The 21,903-nt window shown below is 44.8% G+C and overlaps 1 protein-coding gene across 5 annotated transcripts in view; it reads left to right on the top strand.

The window, feature by feature from the left end:
* The window catches only part of slc35f3b (solute carrier family 35 member F3b), a 59,172-nt gene that overhangs the window by 33,765 nt on the left and 3,504 nt on the right, over positions 1 to 21,903 (top strand). For all 5 annotated transcript variants that reach the window (XM_037123382.1, XM_037123385.1, XM_037123383.1 and 2 more), the window contains 4 exons: positions 10,680 to 11,022; positions 16,506 to 16,725; positions 20,012 to 20,137; positions 20,611 to 20,803. In XM_037123382.1, the coding sequence (XP_036979277.1) occupies positions 10,680 to 11,022; positions 16,506 to 16,725; positions 20,012 to 20,137; positions 20,611 to 20,803 (882 nt within the window). The remainder of the gene's footprint in view (positions 1 to 10,679; positions 11,023 to 16,505; positions 16,726 to 20,011; positions 20,138 to 20,610; positions 20,804 to 21,903) is intronic.

The following is a 21,903-nucleotide window of genomic DNA, read 5'->3' as shown; positions in this document are numbered from 1 at the left end:
GTCAGAGTTGCCCGGGCAGCTCAACTCTCTATACTCTGGTGTTCGGGGGTTCACAACAGTCTGGGGGTTAAAACAAATGGGAAAATTTCTGGAAATGCTTCACGATTCATAATTAATGACCGGACCAGCTGCTGGAATATGAATGAGGGATTTATACGGACACACTGCAGAAAACTGTGAAATTAAGATGCTCGAGCTGTTTAAACCGCGCTGCATATATTCAGCCACTGCAAGGCATCCTGGATAACCTCAGAATAACCACAGCTGCTGGATTACCAGAGACTTTTAAGCTTATTAGCGTGCACGTCGGCTCAAAATAGTTTATTTCAAGAATAAGTGAGACAGCGGGGCTGTTATTTGACAAGCTTCTGTATGCGGAATTAACAAAAGCCGCGGCGTGACGACGGAGATGGAGAAAAGGATTGTGGACGTGCGCGAGTGTGTGTGTGTGTTTGTGTCGAAAGTGACAGGGCATTGTAAATTGTCGAAGGGAGTCGGAGCTGTAGAGTTTATGATGCTCGGCTCCCCCGTTTCAGCAGCTGCTTTGAAGGAGGAGGGAATCACAGGGGTCCACAGCGGATCAACACACAGCTTCTCAGAGACTCTGCTGCTTATGTAACGCCAGCGCCAAAAACCTCTGTTCTCCCCACTAACAACCTGTGCCCGGCTGTCAAAAGAGTAATTCTTTCTCAGCCTCAGATCTTCTTTTTTCTTCTTTTTTCTTTTTTTTTTTTGCGTCCAGCTAACAGCCACAGTTGCACACAGAATAAGTCTGGCAGAGTCGTGAAATGGCAAGTACCATTCAGAGGACATGTTGTGACATATTCACACCAACGGACTGTCTTGGATTTGAACGGGAAATTTGAGTTTTCCGTCATTTAGTGTTGTCACGGAATCGCCAGCGTTTCTTCAGGAGCTGTTGAGTCAGATGCAGTCGCACTGAGGACAGGTGGGACCGCCGCCAATCACTTTTGACATCAGAGTTGGTGGTACAGTCGTCACCTTGAGGCCAGTAACACAATCGATCACGGTGCAGCACATCCAGGGTTCACCCTGTGTCTGGCTGAACTAATTCTCATTCTGGGGGGTAAACGCCGGTGTATGTCTTCAAACTAATCACAATGTGATAACCCACGAAGCAGCAATGGTGCCCCTGCTTGCAAAACAGTGTCACAGGAGCTTGTTTTGCATGTTGGGAGGCGAGCCCTGGCATTAAAGCAGCATTATGTAGGTATTTTGTGCAATTTGGCGCCCCCAGAGTTTCATGAGTGGAACCCCACTGTCAAAAAAAAAGAAATCCCAGGTTCCTAACAATATTATCCAATGTAATGTCAGATGAGGTTAGGATAGTTAGTAGTAGTATAGTAATGGAAGAAAGGGGTGGATGCCACCTGAAATAAGCGCTAAACGACAAGCTTATGCTGCATTCATGTTCCCACTTCCTTAGTAGGAGGTCAATATTCCAACTTCGGCGTGTTCATGTGCTTCAAGTCAGAATGTGGGAGCAGCGTGGACACCAAAAAGAGGTTGTTTTGCATTTTAACGCTCAGATCATTTATTGGGTACAACCTAAAATACTGTATGACAGATTACATGTGGGCCAAACTTTAAAACTTGGCTTAGTTCAAGTTCTTTTTACCATCAACTCAACGTTGACCTTCGTCCGCCAGTTTCAGCGTCATATGATCAACTTGGCAACATGTCTCCCACTTTCTTTTCCAGTTGCACTAACAGTCAGATTAAAATGCAGCCAAATGAACCACCCTCCTCCTCAGCCCTCCCCTGAATGCGCATGTGTTTGCTTTGTCTAATCTGGGCTACTGTAGAAACGTGGTGGTGCAACATGGCCAATGTTCTAATCCTGTTTCTGGATGTGTCTCGATGTTTCCCTGCTCAAACACGACTGATTCGAACAGCAGAATGACCCATTCATTTGAATCGGCCGCAGGGAAACATTTACCAACATGCAGGACTGAGAAACCCTCCTCTAAGGTGACAAAAACACACCGATTCTGAGGTCCATGTCGTTACACATGGATGAAAAACACAATTACGAACATTATATTGCATTTACCCCACTAGCTCCCTGTTCCTCCTACACACTGCACCTCTGCTGCTGAATTTAGTTTGTCACAAAAGCCAATTTCTAGGCCTCTCTACTGCCTACAGCTGTACGTTTTTCATCTGCTGTATTTACCTCTTCCTCGATCTGTTCCTGTGACAAATTCAGCCGGCCAGCAGCCCATGGATGATAACTATTGATTTCACCTCAAGTTTGGTTCTGGTGATGATGTCTGTTGGGGAATGTCTGTGTTGCTCCTGTGTCGCCAGGGTGTAAGAAGTTCATAAAAGCCCCTTTTAATCTCTGAAATGTCAATACACGCTTTGAAACAGAGCAGCCGCGTGTTAAAAGTGATTCAGGGTGCATGCGTCCCCCAGGAAGCAGCCAGTCATATTTCACCAGCCGCTGTTATGGGCTCACTAAACATTTCCCCAAGGCTCCATGCAACTCAACCACAGTGTGTCAGCCAAAGGATGGAGAACTAAGAATGCTCGCGCACGGTTGATGAACTCATTTAACACAGTGTTTGATCTCCAGCGCTTCCCTGCGAGGTGGATAATGAGGAAGACGATCATTAGATTTGCTTTTATTCCGTCTGCTTCATGATTTCAGAGATGTTTTAAGAGACGCAGCAGAGGCAAAGTGTCACACGGATGCTTTGTGTGGATGTTGTTTCAAGCGACGGATGAAAGTTGGTTAATTTGGCCCGTGTGCCTTCGCTCTTTGCGCACGCTGTCGTCTCCGTCTCAACTGAAGGTGCATTAAGCAGCGGTGCAGCAGCGTTCACCACCGAGCGAGTGAGCCACAAGGTAGTGAGATTAAAACTTTTAACACATGACTCGTTTTGTCAATTGAAGAGGGCGAAGAACACAACAAAAAAACCTGAACGGTCGGCGCTGTTAAACGAGAAAATAACACGGCGTGTTTACTTCAAGTGCGCTCGGGAAAGCACATGAATAGAATCCTGCATCTCGTGCTCGTTGTCTTATTTGTATGTAAATGTAAGTCCAGGCGTGTGTGAACAGCAACAGCCTCAGTATGGAGATAAGCCTCCACCTTGCCAAAAGAAAGGTCAAGCATATGTGTGTTTCACCTGCGTCCATGGCGCTAGCAGATCAACGGGAGCTGTGACGACTTCCTTGGGAGGCGCCTTTAAAATGTCTTACTTTCATCCTTTGACAGTGATCAACCTCGATGGCGGTCCGAGGAGTAACGTCTAGATTCGTTTTCAAAGCAAGTGAAACAGGCCTTTCTTGCTCGATAAGCGTGCAATGAATACTCAATTACAGGGCTTTTATTTTATTAAGAGGCGGAGAAAAAGCTCAGTTTCGTTGTAATTAATGAGATTTGAATAGACGGATTGATGTGAGGAGCTAAATTGGTTCATTTGAGGTTTGCTGCCATGGCTCAGAATCTCATTCTTATTTTTGTATCAGAAAATGCCCTCTGTAGCAGCGTAGTAGTGTTTTCATCTCTGAGCGCAGTCCTCTGCAAAAGGAGTAAAGACCGAACTCTAAGCTCTAATCCTAAATTGAAGGAGTTGATCCAACAGCTTCCTTCAGGATGCAGGAATGCTGCCGGTCCTCTGCAAATGTATAACACAGCCAGCTGACCAGATTCGAGTTGTGGTGTGCCTAGAAGGCTAATTATTACAAAGCTGAAATAACAAAAATATTTTTAGCCTCCCTACGGCAGTTGTAGTAACTGTGACCAGTTAGCGTCAGCAGAAATGCGTCCTGCGTGCCTCGCAGCATTTCATCTGTGAAAATGACTTAGCTGGCACTTCGCTCCATCTAAGTCCCATTTAATAAACTCCCTATTTCTTTCTAATGCATTGAAAAACGAATCAGCCATCAAACTGTGAGGGGGCTTTTATACATACAGGAAAGATTGAGATGTATCTAAAAATAGTGAAGTCCTGAGTCAGGTTCACGTGAGTTTGATAGAGTCCCTGCATTAGCAGTGGTTTAAAGGTGCAGGGAGCGAGTGAAACCACTGTTTGGGCAGACACTCAGAGTGCACACCTGCGCTGGTTGCCTATCCATTACTTCAACAGGGACGCTGTGGCCAATCTTTTAAATATTGATTTGTCGCGGAAAGTGCTGGGACTCTTGCCAGTTTGTTAAACTGCAGGTCCATCGCGCTATATTCACTGCAAGAGAGAGGGAGGGATGTTTCGAATCTGTTGGGCAGTGCACCCGCTGCCAAATATGAGTAATTGGTATTGCACAGACGCACACAAATAACAACAACAACAACAACAACAACAGCAATCATCTCTGGCCGGCATGCACCGGCGTTTTGTCGTGTCACCAACCGATGAGGCATCGGAGGGCCGCGGCAGTGACCTGCATCGCCAGCATCTGTTGAACCAGCTGGGCGGGCGAGGGCGGTGACAAAAAAGTTTGCCAATCCGAGAGGAAGTCGCCCCGTTGTCCTCTGAGGTTGAAGGAGAAACCGGTCTGGAACTAAGGAGAACGGGATCAGTAACAGTCGTCCCGCCCTTGTCTGCCCTCCTGGGCCTTTGTCCCCTCAGCCCTTGTGGTCCCACCTATCAGCTGGTTTGGCGCAGCAGGGTGTGTTTTCCGCCCGTCTCTCTGTATTGTTATTGAGCAAGACAGGCTTGTCAGAGGAGCCTGCTGTGGTGTGTTGAAAGGCCTCTGACTGACAGCTTGGCCTGACCAAACTGTCACAGGCAAGTATCACGGACTCCCACTGTCCGTCAGAGAGAGAGATTACAGAGACAGTGACTGCTGCCTGTCTGTGTGCCGCCTGTCTGTCTGACCGAACTACCATCCCCCTGTCCAATGTCTAATGTGACATTTGTAGTTCATAGTTCGAAGCCAATACCTTGAAAATGTCTTTTTAAGCAAATACAAACTGCAAGGCTCCGACTTTGACTTGCATGTCAGAAGTGACAAACTGCATAAGCCAACATGAGACTGAAGGATTTATTTTTATGAACAGAACTGATGCAGTGATTGATGTTGTGTGACAGCCAAAGATACATTTAAAGATGAGCAAGTGTTTTTATCTTGCATTTGCACAATGAATCTCTTTCTGCGTTTGAAAAAAATCTATATTATTCCAGCCAGATGTACATTTCAAGGGTAATGCCAGCAATTTTGCACATTAAAGTGTTTTTATAGGTCTCAGCAAGTACCGCTGCATATGTGAAGAAGAAGTATGAAGTATTTTTGGCTCCAGAAGAAGCTGCATGTAATCTGATGAATTGCCTCCAGGGATGTCACTCAAGTTGCATTGTGGGGAATGTAGGCACCAGGTTGTTGCACGGAAGCGATACAGCAGAGCCAGATGCCTTTTTTATTCTGCTCACTCTTTTTCCTTTGGCGAACCTGACGCCCACATTACCCATAATGCAATTTAGGCACGGAGTGACATCACTGGAGGCAATCTGTTTGATTACACACATCTTAAAAAAATGCCACAAAATACTTTTTACTCCTTTTTTCACATAACACAGCAGTATTCCCGAATCTTGTAAACACACTTTAATGTGTAGAATTGGACTTACCCCTAGAAGTCCTTAATATAAACTGTATCAAAGACTTCACACTATAATGTTTGATTATGTGCATGACAGAATGAGTCACCAGTCAATTTATATTCGTCACCGTGCCGAGGCCCAGCAGACAGTAAAACAAGGAGAAGACTTGCTCTGAACTGAAGTGTGTGTCGTTGATTGATCTGTTTACCCTCTTGAACCACTGAGGCAGAGCGCTGCAGTGCTCTCAGACTCCCACAGAGGTGTTGCCAAACAGACAGACCTCTCTTACCTCGGCGTCTCAAACTGAGTCCCGGTGAAACAGTCCCCCGACAGTTGTACGACCACCCCGGCAAACCAACCCTAGTCTGATGTCATCGTCGCTGTTGCCTTCTAGGATCTTTGTCCCGGGAAGTGGCAGGGCGGCAGAGAGAGCGGTGGTTGGTGTGGGCGGCGGCCTGTTCAGGGAGCTACATAGCAGGGTTTCTGGGCCTGTCATGTCGCGGCCGGGTTCTGTGAAGTGCAAGAGCGAGCAGTCAGGCAGGGCTCTGCTGGCACGTTTGGGATTTGCAGCTATCAGCAGGAGAGATCTGCACTGCAGAGTTTGCAGGGGGAGGGAGTAGAGCGGGAGCGGGAGTGGGAATGAGCAGGGAAGCATGGCGGAAATGGAGGAAAAACTGGAATACTGGCTAGTTAATGGCCAGATAAATCTCAACACCAGTGGGGGGACGGGGGGGTTTGACCCTGCTGGGAACAGGACGTATACTCAATGCCCGGCCCATGAGGTGCTCAGCGTACTTAAAGACCAGAGGGAGACAAATGAGCATATAAAATAAAGATTGATTCACTGGTGTTTACAAGACTGATTCATCTATAGATTTTTTACACAGGTGGAGAAGTGTCCCCCAAAACAAGTGCATTTTTCTCCCCAGAGTTCAGTTAAGAAGGAAAGTGTTATAAAGTTTGCAGCGATAGCGACCCAGCAGGTTTAAAATCTCATTGATACTGTTGCGCAGAGAAAAATCATCTTAAGACCACCGTTAGCTTTCATAATGAATTCCATGGCGTTAGAAGGCCTTATTTTAGCTGAGTGTTTGGGATGAATAGGTTTGAGCAGGCAACAAGGAGAAGCAATACACGGCTGTCAGAGTGGATCCGAAGCTGGTCCCACGAGGATGCCAAACACTTTCCTGCTGTCGCCAGTGATTTCACAGATGCCTGTTCGGGTGATTTTAGTGCATTTTGACAGTGAATGTGGTGAATTAGTGCTGATCTAGACTAAAACAATCCACAATAAGCTAATTAGGGCTGCATGATACGGTTAAAAAAAGATATTCAGATTGTTATATGATTCGCAACGAGTGTGATTGATTATTTGAGCATCCCAATTTGAATTTTCACAATCATGATGACTAGTGCAGTGCCCATTCAAAACATGCTGTTAGGCACAGATTGTCTGGTAATGTGAGAGGATTACAGATCCAGCCTCCCAAACTGCTCACAGACTCAACAGGGCCGCCCCGATAAAATCAAACATGTTGGATATTCATGATTCAAAATCTGGATGATTACATCCATGCTTCACCAGCCTGAAATCAGCAACCAAGAGAGGCATCTTGGAGCATCTGACGGTGCTTGTTAGCTAGCATTCTACCTCTGAGAGAAACTTAAAATCTCTCCTCCAATAGAAAACCTGTGTTGACCACATTTCTTCGCTCATCCCGACTCGTTTAACTTCCTGCTTTTGTTTTGTTTTTCTCACTGCAATGCATGACAGCAGCAAGTTGTAGCATCATGTAGCACATGTGGAGAACACGATTTGAGCACTTCATTAAAATGCTGTTTGACCTTTATCAAAAAATCATTTGATTTACATGTTGTTGTTGTTTACATGTCTTTGCCACATTGCGATTCCAGCACTTTTATTAATTAAGCAGCCCTTGTGCTAACACAGTAATCTACATTCATGACGTATTGAGTAAAGAAACAACAACAGCAAAAATAAAGAAAATGTTGCATTGAGGCTTATTACCGCAGTCATCGTTGTGTCACGCCTGACCTTGAGGGTTGACGGTGGATTATAATCTGATAAGGTTAAAAGCTTCCAGTTAATCATTAAGCAGTTAAGGAAAGGATACTCTTTCTTGGTGAGTCGTGGTAGTAATGGCTTCAAATGTCATTAGCGGAGGAGCCACTCTACTGACCCAGCTCTCTCACACTGATGAGTCCAGTGGTGCTCCAAACTGTTCATCCCCGGCAGTCAAGGTTGATACAGTATCATTAGTCAGCGTCAGGGCTACTGTAAAAAAGAAACAAATGTGCTTTACGTTTGAATAATTGAGTAAGTGCTTCAGTGGTTATCACATGAATCTACATTGAAGTCCAAGCATTTAATCAAAGACCCTTTTAATTAATAATTTATCAAATTCAGTGAGAGAGAGAATGTATTATAATCCGAGGCTAGTAACAGCTCCATTGACGGGTGCGGGCTGTGTGACAGGAATATGAAATCACTTAATGTTGTCATGACACTTCACTAAGTGTGTTCACATGTGCCAGAGCTGGAAATGCTTAGCTGGGCCCTGGTGGCTCTCTGGGGGCTGATTGGCTTGGCCCGTCGCTGCATTCAGAAGATTAAACTGTGCTGCAGTACAGAGCTGTGGCCAGGAACACGGGATGTGGGACGGAGGCCCAGAAAGGACAAAAAAAAACCACTGAACATCGTAAACAAGAGATGACCTTCAGCACAAGACAAAGAGGCCCGGGGCTCAGAATAGAGAAACTTAATTCTCACCCTTGCGCACGAGACTTTTGACAGACATCCACTTGTGTCCGTCTCTTTTCCTGGCCTTTGCTGATTCATCACTTCATCGCGATAACTAGAAAATGATCTTGAATCATCTTTCATTGCTGCGGGACTCTCAGAGCTGTCAGGTGCTTGCGCAGCAGCAGCAGGGAGCGTTCTTCAGGATGTCCAAATAATGCAGCATAATTTCATCTTAATTGCATCACGTGTTTGTTGTTTAGGCAGTAGATAAACAGAGATAATAGTCTTACGTGCGCTCACAGGACGAGGGCCTGGGGAAGCCGGGGGCATTAGCATAGGAGCCGATAGTCATCAGGAAGTTAATCTGTGATATGATGGGGCCACTCGGCAAGGTCAGTGGCAGCTCTCCCAGGAAGAATGAGTCGCCTCATTGGGCATGATGGACACCCTCTTATGCCGCTCGTTTGTAAAATATGTAGCAAGCCGGTTTATCAGACAGTATGTGTCCTTCTGATCACACAAATCACATGAGCATAGTGCCAACAGTGCATTCCAGTTTTCCTGTTGAGGCTGTCTGACAATAATCTCCACAGTGTAAGTCCGACTTTAGATTTATTCTTGTCTCTCTGAAGCCTTTTAGAAGTGCCTTCTGTATTCCAGTCAGCGGTGTACAGTGCAGATGAATCAACGAAATGCTCCCTGCGGCACATCATTACCTCTGGGGGCACCATTAGGGAGAGCCCTCATTTTTTAACTTGCTGGGAGCTGCAGAAGATGCATGGCGCATGTTATACAAGCATTATGAAACGGTTGATCCAGGGACCTCGTTGTGGTCATGAGGTTTGGCTCTGATTTATTAGGGCTTTACTGATGATAGTGCCGGATGTCCTTTGTTATCTAATGCAGATAACCTGTCTGAATGAAAATCTGCAGCGTGATTTATGTATCTATTGTTGTCTGCAGAATAAAGGTCCCCACAGAGGACCTCAACTTGTACACTTATTAGCTTTTATATATTCACACGTGATTGTTCAGCTTTAACTGACTCGTCTCATGGAGTAGACAGTAAATCCATAAAGAAAGTTCAATGATTTAAGAGAACTAAATGACCTTGGTGAGGGAATCAGTTTTGAAGCACGGAGTGGGAGTGAGTGGGACACAAAACAGCACGTCAACACTTTGCTTCAATTCACACGTTATTGAAGAAGTATGGCGGCTATCAGGTTGTGACAGGAGCAATAGAAAGTTAAGTGTTGCTGTGCGTGCACCTCTGTGTGCTCGGATGAGCACAAACACACACACACACACACACACACACACACACACACACACACACACAGGCATGTCATTGTAACTCGTGAGGTGGAGAAGAGGTCGTCTTGGATTGGATATCAGATCTGCCCTCTTTCGTCCTCTGTTAGGCTGCAGCCTGTCACACTTGATCACCACATTTTTAACTCAGATGTCTGATTGATTACCTTCAAGTTCAATTAAACTGGGAAAGTGTCTATTTTTATCTGGAAAAGGATGTCAAGACGCGGGTGACCTGAGGTCCATCACACAGATAGAAGATTGTCCCATATACGCTGTCACTTACTCAGAAAAGAACCCCACTAACAAAGATATCCAACATAGAAAAAATATATATATTTTCCTTTCTCCAAATGAAAAATTAGCTTGAATCAGAATCATTCAAGCCAATTATGTTCCGAACACAAATTCAATATGGCTGTAATGGGTTTATTTCTGCTCTAAATATACTCATAACTCACTGGCAATTAAAAAAGATATTAATTTCTGTCTTATGGGTAATTTATTTTATTTTGTCTGCCCATTCCAATGGATGGCGAATCTGAACAAAAGACACCACCTCATAGTGCAAATATCAAGACCTTTTTCAAGAAACAAGTCCCCTTAGTTGAATATTATGTGTACATAAGCAAAGGGATGCATTATAAGCTGCTTTTAACTCTAGAAAACTGATCCAGAGCAGTCCGTTGACATTGACATCCTGAGTAAAATCTTTTCAAGATTCAAAATTTCAAACTTGTCTCTCTTTAACATCTCATGTTTACTTCAAACATAGTTGAAACTAAATTATGTACTATAGCAATATGATTAATAGATTAAAATGTGCCTTACACTTCCTCAGTTTCTCACGAAAAAGAAAAAGGGACTGTGACTCTACTGCTGTCCACTTGTGGGTGGAGACGGATGGTTATGTCCACTGGAATGGAAAAGAAATCTGAACAATTGACAATAACACTCAGTTGATGCAAGATTGGAAAAATTATTCCAGATCATAACGAAAGATCAGCTGTCAGTATTATTCTGTCTGTCTACAGGAGAAGAGCGCACCAGGGAGAATGTGGTGGGCACCACAGACCCACAGTCGACCGGCGGCGCGGCAGGAGCAGAGGCCGGCTCCAGCAGACGGAGGCTCCACTGCTGCATCAGAGTAACAACTGTGCAGGTACGCAAGGCCCTGTGGGGAGTCGCCATGGTGATGTGCGTGTGCTCGTCCTGGGCTGGGTCCACCCAGCTGGCCAAGCTGACCTTCAAGCAGTTTGACGCCCCCTTCACCCTCACCTGGTTCGCCACCACCTGGAACTGCCTCTTCTTCCCCCTCTATTACATCGGCCACCTGTGCAAGAGTCCAGAGAGGCAGACGCCCAGACAGAGATTCAGGTGAGGAGACTGTCACTGCACCCAAAGCAAGCAAGTAAACAATGTTTATAAAGCACTTTTTTAAAAAAAAACAGACAAAAGTTAGAGAGGGCCACAGGGAGAGGAGAAGAATTTCAATGCGTAGGGGTCAACTTAACAGCACACTGTGTCCAAACCTTCAAGAAGAACCTGTCAGTGTTCAGTCACTGTAATACTTTGGTTTATTTAATTGCTTAAAGTGTTTCCTAGAATTGTTTTTTTTTTCCGTAATGTCACGGCTTACAAGCCAAATACGCATGGCACAATGTGAACAGAAACAATTAGAGAAAAACATTAACAGTAAATGTCAAGTCAACGACAGTCACATAGAATTGTTATCTGTCTACACTCACTGATGATGCACAGAAATAAACAATCATGCCATTTCACATCAGAGAAAAGAAAGCAATTTTTTTTCCATCAGCAGCAGACTCAGTGGACCAGAATGCAGAAATCATTTTGGGGAAGGTCCTTTTTTCCCACTGATAACAAATAGTCTCACTGTTCTTCTCTATATAGATAAAACCCACAGCTGAAATACATAGCCACATATTGTAAGGACTGTTGGAAAGTCTCAGTGGAATACAGTGGTTCCCAACCTGGGTGAAGATTATCCAAAAGGATTGCAAGTCAAGCCTTAGGTCCGGTTTAGATGTTTCTTCTACTCGAAATCTTATAGTTTTATCCTTGTCTTTTTCACATGTAGATGTTGTTTTTCTCTAACTTCTTCAGGCCCTTTACACATTATCACTCTTTGGCTGAAGTTTTCTCACTTCTTAAAGAAAAAAAGACCAAAAAGCAGACACAGAGGCAGACAATAAACAAAAAGCATTCACAATCCATGATGCAAATAACTGAGGGCAGGCAGAAAGAGACATACAAAACTGACAACAAACCTGAAAGGAACAAAGAAATCACAGACAGGAGAGCAAAAAAAAAAAAAAAAACAAGGCCAGAGAATATGAGGAGCAAACAAAGAAATACCAGGAACAAAACAGGAATGACGTGGGACAAAGAGAGAGGAAAAAAGACAGACCTAAGTGCACAACAGCTAGTAAACAAATGAAACTCTGGTGTACACAGAGAAAAAGGCAGGAAAACAGCCAAAGACAGGAAGTGGAACAGAAAACATGACATATGAGGATATAAGCTAAAAGATAAAACAGGAAAAGCTCAAATCACGACAATAAAGAGGCCACAAAGCAACATTAAACAGCAGAGATGTAAGATATTAAGCTGTTTGCCCTCAGGGGTATTTTCCCTTGATGCAGCAGATGGTTCGTTACACTGAACCATCTGGGAAGGTGCTGCTAGAAAGTGCTTGGAAAAGGACAGGCACTTTGAGAAAATGCCTGGCAGGTGATTGGATGAATCATTGGTCTATCACCGTCTATCGGGGGGTAACTTCAACAGGTCAGGTCAGCAGTAGGAGCCGCTCCCACCGGCAGAGCCAGTCGGTCATTCAAACGAATGGCAAATACGTCTTTCCTATTGAGAAACGCCTGCAGTGCCATTCTTTGCTTGTCCCTCTGTGAAATACAACAGGTGCTCACTGCCATTTTCAAACGCCAACCCTCGCTTGTCATCGCACCTAAACCATGCCCGTAGCTGACATACTTTCTTACCTTGACCACACTCTATCTGTATGAGGAACACACACACCGCAGGTTTGATCTGTTTGGCCAACTGCTTAAAAATTAGAATAGCAGCACTCTGAGAAGTGAAGTTGTTTATCTATCCGTGTTTGCTGGTTGGTTATGCACATTCACTCTGTGTTCGTATTTGATTTCCAGAAATAGCCCTTCATTTTTGAATATCACGCTCCCATGCCATGTCTTTTGTTGTGCTGCCGCAGCAAACAGAGGAACTGTAATCCAAAGTGTGGTAGAAGTGCTTTCACAGTGGAAACGGTCCTTAGACAAAAGTCTTATCTCTGCTACCTGCTGTGCTACTCTAGCACAGAGAGACAAAGAGGGTGGTGGTGTGGAAGTGCGGTGGGGAAGGCGCTGTATTCCTGCTGCACATCTGTGATGTAATTCTTCCTTTTTTTGAGGGCTTACATGAGGATCTGGGGCTCCCTCTCCTCGGCCCGGAGCCGATGTGCTCCGAATATCAAACGCTCTGTTTCCTTTGTGTTTATTTAAATTGCATCCTGCTGCTGGATCTCAGACAATGCGGAGAAATGGAGGCCAGTTGACATTTGTAATAGCTGTCCTGTCTCTACTTATAAAACAGTGGCCAAAGTAGAGGCAGAGGACCTGACATGTTAATGGTAATAGCTGACTTCTCTCCTCGCAGGTAGGAAAGATGATTCATACTGTAAGAGGGGCGCTTTATCTGTTCATCACAGAGCCCGCTGTGTTGAGATGTGCCTCATACCTGTTCTCATAACATACTATCATCATGATGCATTTAAAGGCACTCAAAAGAAACTTAATGATAATCCAGAACTTTTTTGTTGACCTCATGAATCAAGCATTGAATTTTATTCTCGTGCCTAGCCTTTTATCTTATAGGCTTGGAGATTGCTCAGTTGAGTTGCTTAAAGGGGCAAAATGTAAAACAAATATAGTGCATATCACCAGACTACCACATGACTGCTACTAACTATAGCTGACATTAGCATGTTAGCTCAGTTGGATGTGCAGCTAGGGATGGGACCGGGATGGGACGGGTGAGCTGGTTTGCATGCTAACTTCCCTAGATATCTCTGCAACACGATACGTCACAATGCGTACAACTGTTATTTCTTCTCATTCTGTTGGTAGTTTTGTCGATTTTAGAGTGTTTTTAACTAAAATGCTTACATATGGCACCTTTAATTGCACAATCCATGAAAGAAATACAGCAGATGTGGTCAAAAGCTTGGATAACGGTTAAAAAGTTGACCCTGAGTTGTAAAACCTTCATAAGTGAATTTGTCATTTATCACTAAATCAAATCGATGGCGGGGTTCTTAAAAATGTCTAGCACCGGAGACCAACCTCCTAAACTGACACACTTTGGCTTGAAATGCAGTTCCTAGGGGTCTGCCTTCAGGAGGTGCTAGAGCAAGGTTCTTTTAAGATCTGCTTCCATAACACCTGCCTCTGCAGCTGGAAGTCTTTCAAAACCTCAGTGCGGGGCCCAACCCAAAGAATGTTCTCGCTAAAAACCTCTCAGACTTAGCTGACGTCACCTGGCAAGTGTTCGAACGAGAGAGGCTACAAGGGGGTGGGAATGGTATAAATAGAAAAGGGACAACACTTTGCAAAATTTCACTTAATGTTGTGGACTAGGGGCATTTTTTGATAAAATGAGGGACTGAGGTAGAGAATCAGTTTTTAGAGAAAAGGCCAGATCTTAGGTAGAAATACAAAAATCTGTTTGTGAATGAAATGTGGGTGTTCAAGAGAGCCATCATCTAGATATCATTGTTTTTCCTCTGATAACCCTGTATATAACTTCACAACACTAAGAACTGTGGGTGATTCCCCCAGGCAAAGTCTGCAGGGATGCAAACTCACAAAAAAGTGCCCATAAAGGGCTCAAAATGTCCGCGAGAGAGCCTGCATGCTCTTCACGTTTTACCACTGGGTCAGTCCTAACCCCTCGCTGACTCACCGGGAAGCGCTCATCAAAGTCTGAGTGTGTGACTGTGGACGTTGGGATCGTTCCAAAATCGCACATCCCTCAAGTTCAACAACAAAGCAGAGACAAACCACAAGCTGTCACTGAGTTGGATTTGAGGGTGGCATATCAGGAATCTGTAATGAAGTGATGATCGACTTTTTCGTGTGATTGTCAGTGCGTCGGTGTCGTTTTTATAAAGGCAGTGTGAGCAGTGTGTTTATTTTAGTGCAGACTTAGCTCCCCCCCGCCGCTCCTCAGTATCCAGCAGGACCAATGTGCTACCTGTCACTCCTCATTTATTGCTGCTTCATCACTTTCGCGAGGGCCAGATGCTTTTGGGATAAACTGTGTAACTCAAAGAACAACATGAACGGCAGCAGTCAGAGTGCCTCAAAAAATGCAGAGTTGCTGTTTTTTCACTCGGGGAAGAACACTTCAAATAGAAGAATGGACAGGATCACAATCACTTATTTTGATACTGATGCATAATGTTACGGTTTCAGTTTCTCTCTCACATTACATCGAGTGTGACAAATCGACTGTCAGGCCAGTAGTGTTAGACCGTCTGCATTTATTTAAGAGCAGTTTCAGCTATTTGTAATATGTGTGGGGTTAAACCTCTTCAAGACGGAGATAAAGCGCGGACATACAGGAGACATATGATGCTTATTTTTCAGGTTCATCATTTTATTGTGGGTTTACCTGCTTCAGTGCTCCAAAACACATCAGCTTCCTCTTATCGTCCAGTGCTGCATTCCCCCTCTGATTTAGCTCCTTTCTCTTTAAGGCCCCCTGAGTCCCCCAGTCTCCTCTGATTGGTCAGCTCACGCATGCCTGACCCAGCAATGCTAACAACAACAGAGCAAAATCAATTCTTACATGCTAAACTAGCTGCTAGATATAGATTATGCAAATGTTTGACATTGTGACAAAGTGTGATGTCACGAAAGGTGGGACTCCTGATGAGGCGTTTCAGGTGCAGTGTTTTCTGTTGGAGAGAGGAGCTTCTGTTGGTGTGGAGATCTTTTACATGCCCAGGAACTAAAGGAAAGGAAAAAAAACAGGGGGGGCATAAAAGGTCACCTTTAAACCAGAATTTGGGAAGATGAAACACACCCATGACTAACCTTTATACTAATTGAATAAATTAAGTAAAATGTCAAACAGTTTCTGTTTTTTCTCTACAAAGTATAACTGAGCTGGCTACAATTCCTTATATAATGAGTCTTTGCTACCCTCGCATATTTATAAAATATTGACATGTTGGAGCCTCCAGCATTGCACGCATATGGAACTCACCCAGAGACTGAACTCTGAGAGTCAAGGGAAGAAGACGAAACAAACTTTTTTCTTTAGTCACTGTAAAACTATAAAATCGCAGATCTTTTGGAGATGGTTTGATATGTTGCTTCAGTTCCATTATTTCTACACATCTGCTTAGACATATATGCTTGTGCTCTAGAGCATAACCACAAATAGGCAGACAAGTCAATAAAACACCTGAGGAGGAGGTAAATACTTTGAGTTTCATTAACTGTAAAACTAGCTCATTTAACTTAATGCATCTTGGTGGTCTCACTGGGTAAGTAATTAGTTATTTTCTCCAGTAGAGTAGAGTTGGCCCCACAGGTAGTGCGATGCAAAGTTTACTGAGATGTAAGTGTTAATATAGGATTTTCTTTTCACAAGTATTGCTCCGTGATCTCTCTGGTCTTATTTGTTCAGATGCAGCTGCTCATGTTTATGAGTATTGATTGAATTACCAGACCGTATCATTTGTTATCAAATCTGAAATGAGTCACACCACATTTTCAATATGATAACACTCTGCTCTGCATTGTGTCTCTGTACAGGGAGTGCTGTAGGTTTTTTGGGGACGATGGGCTGACGCCCAAGGTGTTTTTCACCAAGGTGGCTCCGTTTGGCCTGCTGTGGATCCTCACCAACTACCTGTACCTGCAGGCCCTCAGGAAGATCAACACAACAGACGTGTCAGCGCTCTTCTGTTGTAACAAGGCCTTCGTCTTCCTGCTGTCTTGGATTGTACTCAGAGACCGCTTCATGGGGGTCAGGGTGAGTCCATCTGCCTGTGTGTTTGTGTGTGTGTTTGTGTGTGTGTGTGTGTGCATGCATACATTTTTCTAACCTTTTTTGGACCTTGTCTGGCACACGACCATGTCAGGACTGATACTCCCTATGGGGATCAAAGACCGGTCCTAATGCAGCAACATGATTTCTGAGGTCCTGGTTAAGTTTAGAGGGAAGGTAAGAGTTTAGGTTAGGTTAAGGTTGGGGTCAGGCACATATTGGTTAGGGTTAGGGTCAAGTCAATGTCAAGTCAATGGAAGTCAGTGTAAAGTCCTCACAAGAATGGCTGGGCGCCTTGTTATGTACAGTTTTTAACTTCCTGAGAGGTCGACCACAGGCCACAGACAGTAAGGTGGCTAGTGACACAATGATTTATCCTTCAGGCTACACACCTGTGGAAACGTTCAGCTTAATTAACACCAAAATAACAAAGTAAGCAACAATTAAAAGAGAGTAATTTTGATAATGAACAGCTAACTTCCACAGTTTCAATAAGAACAGTTCTGCACGATATTAGTGTAGTTCTGTTACATCTAGAAATCATTTGGACCTGCATAAAACAAAAGAGTGCCACAGATCTTGCTGAATATAGTTTCTCGATTGAAAAACATTTAGGGTTAACATGATTTGATTTGGGACTTGACTTGTCCAAGAAAAAATGACTCGGGACTCTCTTGAGACTTTGACTGATTGACTTGACTGACATTTTGCACCAATCGTCCCTGTGTCATTACGTCTGCATGTGTAAGGTAACGTATCTTCAGTGCAGCTTTTGGTTTTTTGGAAACTATAAAATGAGATGATTTTATCTTTTAATTGAATGTTTGATCACCCCCTTTATCTCAAATACAACAGTCTCTGATTGACTACATTCAGTTATGGGAGCTTGACCATTACTGGACTTCTGAGGCCGATTTTAATATCTATATTATAGACTTATTATTATAGACTGAAGATCTTGTAACATGTTGATTATCTGATTCATGAGGGATTTTTTTCCTTTACAGACTGATTAAATTTGACCATGTTCAGAGGCAAAAGTATTCATTTTCACGTGCTCAAGTCAAGAAATGTACCTGATTTTGTGCAGCAGCAGGATGTTCTCTCCTCTTTTCTGTCCTGTAAAACATCTCATCATCTCAGTTTATCTTGCAAGCCCTTGGAGGGGTCACGACGGTTTGGAGCCATCGGCAAAGACCAAATGTTTGCTTTGCTATTTTCATTATTTACATCATCCGTGACAAGTCGGTATCATCTACTAATATTGACTCACCAAAGTGTCATTCTTTAGTGTGTCTGAGATACACTGCCGCTGCAAAGGGCTCCCAAACAGAGAGATAACAAGATGACCTTCACTTGCCCTCGGGCTTTTTATTGTCTCTCTCTTTGCTTTGATGGAGAGAAAAAAAGTCTGCTGTTTCCTCTCAGAGTCGGGGACTGTGTGTCTCTCCTCTGTTGTGCAGGAGTTCGCTCACGATGACAAAATAAGCCGGTGTCTGACACCCGCCCCCCTCCCCCAAACGGCTCCCACCTAATGTGTGATCCGCACACGCACGGCACAGTCGAGTAGCGCGCGTGTCACCTGTGTGGAAGCAGTAAAGTGTCGTTCATATGTGCCTCCTGGTGTGTGTCTTTTGCTGCCGGTTTACCCCGCATGAGAGGGAGACGAGTAGAGGAGCAGCTGGGCTTTAGCTTTGTGAATTGAGGTATTCCCCCCACCCCCCGCTGCACCTCCTCAGATGCTCTCATATCTGCAGCCTGTCCTGCACTCTGCACGATGGATTTCCCCCTCTTTTTTCTTCCTCTCACATGCTCCCGTGCAGCCCATCGCTCCCTTGCGAATACCCCCGCTCCCCACCCCCATTATGTGCGATGAAAGGCCTCAGTAAGAGACAAATACTGTAATAATCCTGCTTCTCTCTCTCTCTCTCTCTCTCTCTCTCTCTCTCTCTCTCTCTCTACTACACCCACAGCCCTTCTCTCTTTCCTCTCTCTCTCTCTCTCTCTCTCTCTCTCTCTCTCTCGCCTGGTGGTGGGGATTGCAGTGTTTGGATGTCTGCAGCAATGCAGGGGATCTTGGACGAGTTTGTCATGAATGTGAAGGGGGGGGAGAAAAGATGGAGGATGCTAAATCATCCTTGTTGTACAGAGATGTACATGAAAAAGGACGGCTCAGGTTTTATTGGTGTTAACGGGCAGCGCAAATCAGCAGCTTATTAAATCTGAAGAGCCCTTTTTTTTTCGGTTTATGTGTGACGAGAGTTTGGGTTTTTTTTGAGCCGTGATGGGGAGTCGGGCACAGTTTTAATCCACGCCCACACATTGCGGTAATAACACAGTAAATCGCATGAGCTGCTCCATGCGCAGGTGCCTCTGACCCCTCGCTGCATTGTGCTGAAACGTCTCGAGAAGCTGAAGCACCGACACACGCAGGGTCGCCGACCTTGCAAGGCGAACGGTCCGTCACCAGAAATGCAAGGTGTGTGTGTGTGTGTGTGTGTGTGTGTGTGTGTGTGTGTGTGTGTGTGTGTGTGACTGACAGTTGGCCTGCAGTGCAGAAAGAGTCGTTTTGCCAAAGGTGCCCAAGGGCTTTGGCCCAGCAAAAACACACGGCTCATTTATCTTCCTGACACCTCCTTAATGCAGAGCTAATCCACTCAGCTGGACTGCACCCTGTCCCCCATCGCTGTTCTTCGGCTCGGAGCACTCACGGGCACTGTTATGGGCACATGCACTTCAAGATGTAGCAAAGGCAAATGTCATGATGCACGGATGACAGAGTTCCTTGAAGTTGTGAGCGGGATGAAACAGATGGTGTGTGTTTTTTGATGCTGCGATAATCGCAGAGGCATGCAGTGGGAGTGAGTGTCAGAGGTGGGGATCGGTGGGAGGGTGGTGGTGGTGGTGGTGGGATTGGTTTGTAAACATGAAGAGTAGTGTAAAGAAAATCAATGTCAGACAATGAAGCCAACACCGTCGAAGCCGCCTGTCCCGTGTTGGGAGCACTTGCTGTGAATCCAAGGACATTTGTGCATGTGAGGGGGGAAACACGGCGGCCAAATGAGCCGTCTGTTCACAATAAAACAAAACTAACGTGTTAATTATGCCATTACAAGCCCTGTCCTGCGAGGCTTGTGATTTCTGCGGTGAATAACCAAGTGGAGGCAGCGTGCGCCTGCTGGTGTCCCTGCACGGCGTTACCTCCACGCTGCGAGCAGCGTGTTGTCCATCCGTCACACTCTGACGTCTCCTCCATCCCTCTCCTCCACAGATCGTTGCTGCTATCTTGGCCATAGCAGGCATTGTGATGATGACCTACGCCGATGGGTTCCACAGCCACTCGGTCATCGGCATTACGTTCGTGGTGGCCTCCGCTTCGATGTCAGCGCTCTACAAGGTATCCATTCACCTCGCCTGCCTCAGTGGGACGCCTTAATTTGGAGCCTCGAACAAAAAAAAAAAAAATGTAAAAATAGCTAAAACATATGCATGAATAGACTGGGCTTACATAATAAATCCTGGACTAGTTCCCGCCTCCTTATGTAACCAGGTGGCTGAAGCAGAGAAGCAGAGTATGAAATGTGAGACTCGGCTGACAGCAGCCTGTGATATGTGAGGTTTTGGTAGCTGGCCCCCAGGCTGTGATGTCCTGATCAAGGAGGTTACGGGGCAGAGAGCTATATTTTGACGGGGGCTCTGGCCTCCTCCGCCCTGCTGTCTGCAATACCTAATGTGATAAACAGACAGGAGCGGCCCTGTGCCAGACACATGACAGGTGCTTGGCAGGTGCACCCTCTTGCAGCACCCCTCTGCTCCTCTAGGGGGAAGAGTTTGTGCGCTGACAACCCTTCTCTCGCTGTTTGTCCTCAGGTGCTCTTTAAGATGGTCCTCGGCAGTGCCAAATTCGGAGAGGCGGCACTCTTTCTGAGCATCGTCGGCAGCGCCAACTTTGTTTTCATCAGTTTCGTGCCGGTCATCTTGTATTTTACACGCGTGGAGTACATTGGCTCGCCTGCAGACATCCCCTGGGCCTACCTCTGTGGGGTTGCAGGCCTGCTGTTCGGTATGGAAAGATGACATGTGAAACAATGCTGTGCATTAAAGGGTATCTCCACCACATTTTACACATTAAAGTGCATTTACAGGTACTGTGAGTACTGCTGCATATGCAGGGGGGAAAAAGTAGTGTAGATGAGAGCAGGCATACATCACTTTCCTGTAAAATAGCGGAAGGTTGAAAAGGCTAGTAGCACCTTGCCTAAAAGCTGTTGTTTTGCATTTTACATCAAGCTATAGAAAGAAATACCACAGTTAACGATTTTCTGTATCTCCCCAAAGAACAAAATACAGTAAAAGAAGAGCTCTATGGTTTCAGGCCAAATGATAATATTAACCAGCTAATAGGCCCATGTGTCAGACTGTGGCAAATTTCATCACAGGAAGGGGCGGCTCCCGTAGGGGGGCCTGACAAAATAATTGGCCACCCGAAGAGCCATCCATTTTTGGAAAGTTTGATTGGCTATGTGCCCAGTGGGAGGTAAGAACTTAACTCAAACCAACGGTTTGATGAGAAATGTTTAAATGTGCTTAGTTTTATTTTGTGTGTTGCCTACTTTTGGGAGACACAGTTTGTTTTTGATGACCTAAAAAATTGCTATTCAACTATGCAAGCTTTATTTTTTGTTTGTTAAATCTGTCTCTGGTGTGTTGTGATTGGCGGGACTAAAATGGAGGGCGCTTTGGATGAAAGTGTCAGCGGATCAAATGCAATATAAAACAGGAATGTAATAAACTGTAAGACACTGAAGCTAAACTACATGAAAAAAATTGCACATTAATGCTATTCCAATCTGTGTGTGTGTGTGTGTGGGAGTAAATCCTTCATGTCACCCCTGCATACGTCAGTGGCCCGCTTTGACCAACCCAGTCTAAGAAGTCTGGACACACCCCTGATAACCAGTTAATTTATGATGTTGCTTAGTAGATTAAGTGTGTGCCGATTGTACCTGTAGAGCAAATAAGATTAGAAAAGAATGTTTGTGATGGTGTAACGAACCCGCTTTTAGAATGGAGTTTGGTTAAGTTTGGTCTGTCCACACGAAAGACCGCAAAACCCGCGATATCGCGTTTTTTATTCCATGAGTTCTTCTTCCTTTTCAATAC

The sequence above is a fragment of the Acanthopagrus latus genome, chromosome 15 (assembly GCF_904848185.1).
Source record: "Acanthopagrus latus isolate v.2019 chromosome 15, fAcaLat1.1, whole genome shotgun sequence".
Classification (NCBI taxonomy): Eukaryota; Metazoa; Chordata; class Actinopteri; order Spariformes; family Sparidae; genus Acanthopagrus; species Acanthopagrus latus.
Note: the sequence above shows the minus strand (reverse complement) of the source record. Positions and strands in the feature narration are given on the sequence as shown.